Below are 9,658 nucleotides of genomic sequence, written 5' to 3' on the forward strand. Positions count from 1 at the left end.
TTACTCTACTGCAAGAGACAAAGAAGTTCTTGTCCTCAAATTTTGATATGAAATATCTTGGTGAAGCGTCATATGTTTTTGGCATAGAAATTCACCGAGATAGAAACAATGGAGTATTAGGACTATCGCAAAAGGCTTATTTAGAAAAGATTCTAAGTAAGTATAATATGCATAAGTGCAGTGCCACACCTGCCCCTATAGTCAAGGGCGACAGTTTTGGGAAACATCAAAGTCCCCAAAATCAATACGAGCTCGATCAAATGAAAGCGGTTCCATATGCTTCGGCTATTGGAAGCCTACAGTATGCACAAGTGTGCACTCGCCATGACTTAGCTTTTATCACCGGAGTACTCGGTAGATATCAAGAAAATCTAGGTTTTGAACACTGGAAAATGGTAAAGAAGGAATTGCGTTATGTGAAAGGCACAAATATTTACATGTTAACATACAGAATATCTGATTTCCTAGAAATAAGAGGGTATTCAGATGCAGATTTTGCGGGGGATAAAGATGATAGAAAATTCACATCTGGATATGTATTCACCCTTGCAGGGGGAGCTATTTCGTGGAGAAGCTCCAAACAGACGATAGTTGTATCATCCACGATGTATGCAGAATTTATACCATGTTATGAAGCCACGGGGCAGGCATTATGGTTAAAGTAATTTATACCCAACTTGAAAGTGGTAGATTGTATTAACAAACCACTAAAGATGTACTGCGACAATGAGCCTGCAGTATTTTATGCTCACAACAACAAGTCGAGTACAGCTACGAAACCGATTGAGGTTAAGTATTATGTTGTGAAACACAAGGTCCAGGATCAAACAATAAGTCTCGAGCATATAAGGACAAAAGATATGCTTGCGGATCCGCTAACGAAAGGCTTACCACCCAGCGTGCTCAAGGAGCACGTAGCCGGCATGGGTTTAAGGGAAAGTCTTACCTATCCTGGATCATAAGAGGCCCAAAAAGTAAAAGAATTTGTTTCAAAACAGAGAAGTGTATTGTGGCTGTCTGATTCTATCGGCAATAGAGCTGTGACGATGAAACATGCCCTATGGACTGATCTAAAATGAAACGAATAAAATGAAAGTATTAAGTTAAAAGAAAAGTTGAGATCAAGGGGGAGAATGTTAGGATGATCTCCTCGCGTCCGAGCCCAACGGCTCGAACTCGGACCCTTGACCTCGTCCGCGCCCTGATCGGGGGCGCCCAACCGCATCTGGTTGGTGGGCCCCTGTCGCCTGTGCTATATATACAGTGGTGGGGGCGGTGGCACAGATCACGAGGTTGACCGGAGTGCCACTCGCCCCACCAACACACCCACCGATTACGGTTCGCACAGTGCCGACGGGAAGCTCCGCCGCCACCTCTCGCTCGACCTCACGCCGTCGCCGTCGCCGCCATGTCCAGATCGGCGAGCTCCACCTCTAATGGAGAAGGTAAACTGACAGTACCCCTCTCCTACCCGGCCATGATCTACACCTAGACGATCCTAGAGGTCAAACAACCTTGTGATCAACACATAGGCTACCACATATGAACATCATATAAAGATGCATACTATAAACACAGAAGCAGCATATGAGCACCGGATAAAGATGCATACATGAGCAACACTCAGGCATTATACTGTTTCTAGACCATAGTGTGAATGGTCTAATCGGTACGCGGTTTTTAGGTGACCTAGATGTATGAAAGTTTCATGCAACTTGGAATTACCAAAACTTTTTTCCCCCAAAGTTACTCAATGTCTGAATTGCATGTTATGAGAGAACTTCGAAGAATTGCTAGTTCAAATCTTTGGTGGCTGAGAAAATCAAATTAGGAGAAGCCTATGTATGGTTGGTCAAACAAACATTACACAATCTCACTGCAAAAAAAATACAACTAACAGAAACAAATGCAAACTCCGTAATCAAGCGGTGAACAAAAGAAGAAAAAAAAAACTCCATAGTAAACCAAGGGCCCGAGAAAAAGCACAGTCGACAGTAAAAAAACAAAAACTACAGCAAGAATCACGCAGAGTCTCTTAATGAACAGGCTGATTAGCCTCCGTAGCCCGAGTTGCAGGCTCGGTCTTGCTAGGCACAGTCTCATCAGGGAGAGCTTTATCCTCCGCCTTCGGTGGATCGTCGGGTTTGTGCTCCATCAAGGCGAAGCCCTTGGCCGCCTGGACGATGGCCACCGGCAGGCCTAGGCACTTGCCGACGATCTGCTCCTTTATCTGTTCCAGCTCCTTGTAAATCTCGTCTTCCTCTTTCTTCTCCTCCTTCTCGTCCTTGTCTTTCTCTTTCTCTTCCTTCTTCTTCTTGCTCTTTTTCTTGGCCTCTTTGTACTCCCGCTCGAAAAGCTTCCATCCCTCGGCGACGCCGAGCCCTGGTGGGCGGAACACGCGACCGGTGCGCACCATGGTCCTGGCATCGTCCTCACTGCGACAGGTGACGAGCACCGCGCTCTTCCTCGCCTTGGGCAGGCCGTAGGCGAGCCGCTCGTACCACTCGCCCTTCTTAGGTGGCTGTAGCGTCAGGTTGCTGTACCATCCGTCGCTGCCATCGTACGCCCTGATGTCGTCGAACACGATGAGGTACCCCGTCTTGTACAGCGTCACGTACAGGATGAAGAGTAGCACACCGATCTTGTTTTTGTCCTTGTCTCCAGCAGCTGCCTTGACGACGTCGGCATTGTCGACGATGGCCTCGACCTTGGCGGTGTCGAGGCCAAGGTTGTCGAGCATCCGGTAGAGGAGGTTGAACCTGTCCTCGTGGTCCGGCGGGCCGACGCAGACCCAGAGCCGGAGAGGGAAGGCGTCCTTGATCCTGTCGTGGACGAACACCTTCTGCGCCAGCGCCGTCTTGCCGCTGCCGTGGATCCCCGTGATGCCTGCTGTTGAACGATTCAAGTATGTCACGTTGTAATACCGTTGTACTGCCTAGAGATAGTGCTCCTTGTAATCCGGATCTCTAGCACATCGTGCATCCTCTCTGTATCTCTCTATTTGTAACAGACTCCACTCACAATGCAATTCAGGTGAGAATTACAATTCTGCTTGGTATCAGAGCGCAGCGCTCGACCTCCCCATGGCCGGAACCCTACCTTCTTCCTCTTCGGCGGCCACCATGCCAGCCACCCTCTCTACCCTCTCCACCACCATCAACCCCCTCGACTCCGATCCCCAAACCCCTCTCCAAAACCGGCCAACCAACTCAACAATGCCCCGAGCCCCTCCCACTCCCCAATTTGGCGACTCCCTAAACCTCGACGGCCTCGCCGACAACCTGCCGGAGATCCCTCTCACCGGCGCAATCCATCCACTCCCCGTAGCCCACCCAGCCACCTCCTTCTCCCATCCCATCCTTAACGTCCACATCCAGGACTACATCAAATTTCAGGTCAACCCCGCCGGCGCGAATTTCTCCAAGTGGCGTCAGATCTTTCGCCTCCTGCTCACCATGTACCAGGTGATGGATCATGTGACCGAGGGCGCTGCCCCTCGCGATCCCGACGGCAGTTGGCGCGCCGTCGACATCCACATCAGTTTGTGGTTTATGGCCACCCTCACTGACGATCTGCTCCGCCTCGTCCAAGGGTCCGACGCGACGGCGTGCGGCACGTGGACTCGCCTGCATCGATTCTTCTACCACAACCAAACCTCGAGGTATCTTTTCCTCAGCAAGGCACTCCGCACCACACCTCGCGGCGACATGTCCATCTCGACCTACGCCAGCAAGCTACAGGCCATTGCTGATGACTTGGACGCCATCGGGCGCCCCGTGGACGATCGGACCTGGCCCTTCAGTTTGTTGAGGGCCTCGGCGAACAATACAAGATGCAGGCCGAGATCATGAAGCTGGACCTGCCGTCGTTCGCCGACGCCTGCTCCCGCCTCCAGCTCGCCGAGATCTCCTCCGACAACGGCGCTCAAGTCTTCGCTGCCCACGGCGGTGACCGTGCTGGCGGCCAAAGCAACCACACCGGCGGTTCCACCGGCCATGCTGGTGCCAGCCGTGGCCCTGCTCGTCACTCCATCCCCGGGGTCAGTCCCAACTATCGCGGCCGCAACCCGATCCCCGGTTTCCGCCCAGGCGGTGACCATGGCACCAGCGGGCACGGAGGCCCTGGCGGCAGCCGCGGCTCACCTCTCTCCATTGGTCGTGGCCACGACTACGGGGGGCTCACCGGTAGCACCTCGCAACCTGCGTGGATGGGTTACTTCGCGCCTATGGGCGCTCCCTTCCCCACGCCGCACCCGTCCTGGACAGCACCGAACTCCTCAAGTGTCCTCGGCGCCCGGCCCGGCCCTGCATCTCAGGTGTACCCCGCCATCCACTCTGGCGCCCTGCAGCATCCCACGTAGGCGTACCCCATGCAGCACCCTGCCTCGCCCTACCCTCTGCCTCCGTACTCCTTCGACCACGCCGCCCTGGTTCACGCCGCCATGAGCAACATGCCGCAGCAGCCGCACCAACCTGAATGGATCATGGACTCCGGGGCATCATCGCACGTCACTGGTAAGACGGGTAACTTAACCACCACTCATCCCTTATTAGGACATAATTCTCAGTATATTGTTGTTGGCAATGGGTCTAAACTTCCTATCATTGGCACTGGTTCCGTCCGCATCTCCTCCCTTCCCCTCCTCTTGCAAAATGTTCTTGTTTCTCCTCACATTGTCAAGAATTTGATTTATGTCCGCCAATTTACCCGTGATAACTATGTATCCATTGAATTTGATCCGTTTGGTTTTTCCGTGAAGGACCTAGCCACCAAGACCCTCCTCCTCCGCTCCAATAGTGACGGCGACCTCTACCCCTTCTTCGGCACCAAGACACCTACACACGCCGTCTACTCCATCACCTCGGGCGATCTCATCCGCACCACCAACGACATTATCCGCACCCTCCTACTCCAAGCCAACCTCCCACCACCCTTTTGGGTGGAAGCCCTCCACACCGCCACTCATCTTCTCAACCTGCGCCCATCTCGCTCCATCTCTCATGACACGCCGCACTTCCGCCTCTACGGTGTCCACCCATCCTATGATCATCTCCGTATTTTTGGATGTTTATGTTACCCCAACCTATATGCCACCTCCACCCACAAACTCGCCCCACGTTCCACCAAATGCGTATTTCTAGGCTACCCGCGTGAACACAAAGGATATCGCTGTTTCGACTTATCATCGCGCAGAATTATAATTTCTAGACATGTCATCTTTGATGAGTCACAATTTCCTTATTTTTCTACAGATTGCAGCACTCCAGCCACAAAAAATCCCAGCTCTGCACCTCCTGGCCACCGTATCCCCCTCGGGATCCCTCCACCGACAACCTCGTCCAGCCCGGCCATCCTTCCGCCTCCACCTGTCCTCGCTGGCCCACCACCCACCCACGGGTCTGCCCCTGCTCAGCGCACTACCACGACAGCCCAGCCCACCATCCCATCTCCGCACCAATCATCGCCTGCCCCCGCTGCTCCGACCGCTTCCCCCTCGACTGCCGCGTCGCCTTCCCCCTCGCCTGTCGCGCCCATCCCACCTGCGCCAGATTCTCCCAATCTGTCCCCTGGACAGCCAACCCAGCCAAATCACAACTCGCCACGTCCCACCACTCTCCCGCCCAAAGCACAACCGGTACATCCACCCCAAAATCCCCACCCAATGGTCACCCGAGCCAAACGAGGTTTTATCATGCCCAACAAAAACTTTGCCCTCTCTTCTTCTACCACTATTTCTCCACTTCCCGCCACATATAAATCCGCTCTTAAAGACCCCAATTGGCACAATGCTATGCTTGATGAATATAATGCCCTAATACGGAATGACACGTGGTTTCTAGTTCCTCGTCCTGCAGGTGTTAATGTGGTGACCGGCAAGTGGATTTTTCGCCACAAGTTCAATCCTGACGGCTCTCTTGCTCGCTACAAGGCACGGTGGGTGGTCCGTGGATTTACTCAGCAGCATGGTGTGGAATACACTGAGACATTCAGCCCTGTGGTCAAGCCAGCTACCATCCGTGTGGTCCTCAGTCTTGCAGCCTCTCAGTCATGGCCCATACATCAACTGGATGTGAAGAACGCATTCCTCCATGGACACTTGCATGAAACGGTATATTGTGAGCAACCCTCCGGCTTTCTCGACTCCTCTTCTCCTACCCATGTTTGCAAACTCCATAAATCACTATATGGCCTCAAACAAGCACCTCACACTTGGTTTCATAGATTCACCACATTTATCACCTCTCTCGGGTTTGTTGCTTCTAAATGTGATTCCTCCTTGTTTATTTTACATCATGGCTCCTCCACTGCATATTTGCTATTGTATGTCGATGATATCATCCTCACCGCCAACACCACCACCCTTCTTCACTCCATCATCTCATCACTTAAAAATGAGTTTTCTATGAGTGATTTAGGTGACATTCATCATTTTCTTGGCATCAATGTTCATCGCACTAGTGCTGGCTTGTTTCTTTCCCAACAACAATATGCATTAGAGATTTTAGACCGAGCCAAAATGCTAGACTGCAATCCCATCTCCACACCCATCGACACCAAAAACAAACTCTCCTCCCAACAAGGTTGCAAATTCCCGGATGCCACCCTTTATCGGAGTCTAGCCGGTGCCTTACAATACCTCACTCTCACCCGCCCGGACATATCATATGCCGTTCAACAAGTGTGCTTATTCATGCATGATCCCCGGGATGCTCACTATAATTTGATCAAACGGATCATGCGCTACATCAAAGGAACCTCCCACTATGGTCTCCAGTTTCACAAGTCGGCCATCCATGAGCTTATTGCATACTCTGATGCTGATTGGGCCGGTTGCCCTGACACAAGGAAATCAACTTCTGGGTTCTGTGTGTTTCTGGGTTCCAACTTGGTGTCTTGGTCCTCTCGACGGCAGCCTACGGTCTCAAGGTCAAGTGCCGAAGCTGAGTACAGGGCCGTGGCTAACTGTATTGCTGAATCTTGCTGGATACGGCAACTCCTTCAGGAACTACATCATACTCCTACAAAGGCAACTGTGGTATATTGTGACAATGCCAGTGCAATGTATCTGTCCTCTAACCCTGTGCAGCATCAACGGACGAAACATGTTGAGATTGATCTCCATTTTGTCCGTGACCGTGTTGCCTTAGGAGAAGCTCGTGTTCTTCATGTGCCAACCAGCTCCCAGTTCGCCGACATTTTCACCAAAGGGCTGCCAACTACGGTATTTCAAGATTTTCGTTCCAGTTTAAACGTCGCCGAGAGCGTCGTTCCAACTGCGGGGGGCTGTTGAACGATTCAAATATGTCACGTTGTAATACCGTTGTACTGCCTAGAGATAGTGCTCCTTGTAATCCGGATCTCTAGCACATCGTGCATCCTCTCTGTATCTCTCTATTTGTAACAGACTCCACTCACAATGCAATTCAGTTGAGAATTACAATTCTGCTCCTGCCGCCCTGAAAAGCAATTGATCCTCTTTGCCCTCCTCCTCTTGGGGGCCGACGAGGGCGTCGACCACCTTGTCCGCCTCGTTGGCCCAGCCGTATATGCGGTCCTCGTCCACGTAGCTCGTCGTCCACTCGTAGAGCACCGTGTCTTCACCAGCTGCATCATGATCAGCAGCAGGAGCAGAGGTAGAAGGAGCGTCACCGAGGATGGTGATGGTCTGCTGCAGCAAGGGCTCGACGGAGAAGTCCAGCGATCGGGACTTGAAAGGGTTGCAGTCGCTCACCGACGGCAGCGTCATCTTCTTGCTCTTGGCGTTGTCAGACTGCTGCGGCTGCTTGGACCGTGCCTTGCATTGCTGCAGCGCTTCGTCGATCTTGCGCAGCAGCTCGGGCAGCTCCTCCTTCTTCTCAACGTCCGGTGGCCGCGAGGTGATCTTGTCCTTGTTCGCCCTGAGGATGCGGAAGATGTGGTCGAGTTCTGTCCTGTGAAGCAGATCCCGGTCGTCCTCGTCGTCGAACGCCTGGAGCAGCTTCTCCAACAGAGGTTTCAGATCGTTCCCGCTTTGCTGCGCCATGATTACCTCAGTGTATCTACTTCTACTTGACTATCTCAGGCGAGTCAGGCCTCGAATAACTTTGATTGGCTTTAGCAGATCGATGGAGCCTGTTTTATAGCTGAATGTTGAGATGCTTGCTCCTTCGATAAGCAAAGCTACATGCCACAAATGATCAAGACCTCCACGCTTTAGGATTGGAGAAGCTACAGGTTTGCAAACTTTCGAAATTCTGTCGAATAACTTTGTGAAGATGTAAGAATCACTGCAGTGACACCCAAGTAATGAATCATGGTGTTCCCAGGACTCTACGCAGTTTGTTTCTACCGAGAATGGTCAATGGTGACATTTACCCTTTGTTTCCAGGCAAGCTGCATGTAATTCGCGCATCCGTACAGCCACTAGGATATACCTGAGCATTTCTCGGGCCGGGCCAGGCCTCGGGTCAGGCCGACCAAAGCCCGACGCGGGAAATCTTGGCCTTGGCCCGGCCCGGCCCGACCATCAGGCCAAAAAACTGGCCCAAGCCCGGCCCATTGTAGAGAAAGCCCATCGGGTCTCAGGCCTCGGGCCGGGCCGCTTCACTAAATCGCACAAAATCACGGCCCAAGCCCGGCCCGGCCCAACCATCAGGCCAAAAAATCAGGTCCGGCCCGGAGGCATGGTCAGGTCAGGCTTAGCCCGGGAATTCCGGACCGGGCTGGACCGACTGGGCTGGGCTGCGATGGGGCGTTATTGCAGAGGCTGAATGTAATTGGTATCTTTTGATATTAATATATTCCCTTTATCGAAAAAATGTAATTCGCGTATGGGTTCGGCAGTGCTGAGTTGAGCTTGGCCAGATGAATACGAGATCTGCCAATATATACACTTCGTTTGGTAGGCTGTGATGCATGTAGTGGACTAAAATGGCAGCCGGTTTGGTTGCCTGGATTTCCCTTCGCTGCAACTTGGGCTTTGCCCTCTTCTGTTTGTGTGCACACTAGCCACTTCCAAATTTTGTGAGGATACCATGCCTTGTGATCAACACATAGGCTACCACATATGAACATCATATAAAGATGCATACTATAAACACAGAAGCAACATATGAGCACCGGATAAAGATGCATACATGAGCAACACTCAGGCATTATACTAGCATAGGTACCAACCTCAGGGATACACACCCCTGGATTCAAAAGGACTATGTTCTTCACATTGAGATCACAAACATAGAGGTTCTTGACATCATAACACTACTACTAGTACTGACAACTATACATAAGACTAGGCCATAGAATAACGTCTTCATCAGTCATGGATTGGCTCCCCAAGCTATGTGCAGGTGATTTGCTCCTGGGTGCTGGTGATAGCCCTAAAGAGCTTGATCCTAAATCCCTTCTTCTTGTTGATGTCACCGATCTAGAGGTTGATCTTCCTAGCCAACTCCCTCCACCCTTTGAAGAAGAAGAGATCACCCTCGACCAGCTGCATCTAGACACAGTAGGTAACCATGCATTCTGTATCAGCAGGCTCCTCACCAGGATCAGCTTCATCCTGGGAGGGACCTGCAACGCAAGGAGGTCGGAGGCACTGATCTACACGTAGAAGCGGTGAGGCTCGTCCTCCACGGTGTGGTGGCCAGTCCTCAGAGCACGGACGGCGGCAAGCCTG

At 52.0% G+C, this 9,658-nt stretch overlaps 1 protein-coding gene across 1 annotated transcript; it reads right to left on the minus strand.

Moving 5' to 3' along the window:
- Window positions 1-1,912: 1,912 nt before the first annotated feature.
- LOC127334170 (uncharacterized) lies at window positions 1,913-8,099 on the minus strand. The gene is made up of 2 exons (XM_051360588.2): window positions 7,458-8,099; window positions 1,913-2,894 (listed from the first exon to the last, which is right to left on the minus strand). Exons 1-2 carry the CDS (start codon window positions 8,021-8,023, stop codon window positions 2,036-2,038), a joined length of 1,425 nt encoding a protein of 474 aa, XP_051216548.1. The 5' UTR covers window positions 8,024-8,099; the 3' UTR covers window positions 1,913-2,035.
- Window positions 8,100-9,658: the final 1,559 nt, after the last annotated feature.

This window comes from Lolium perenne, chromosome 2 (assembly GCF_019359855.2).
Source record: "Lolium perenne isolate Kyuss_39 chromosome 2, Kyuss_2.0, whole genome shotgun sequence".
Lineage (NCBI taxonomy): Eukaryota > Viridiplantae > Streptophyta > Magnoliopsida > Poales > Poaceae > Lolium > Lolium perenne.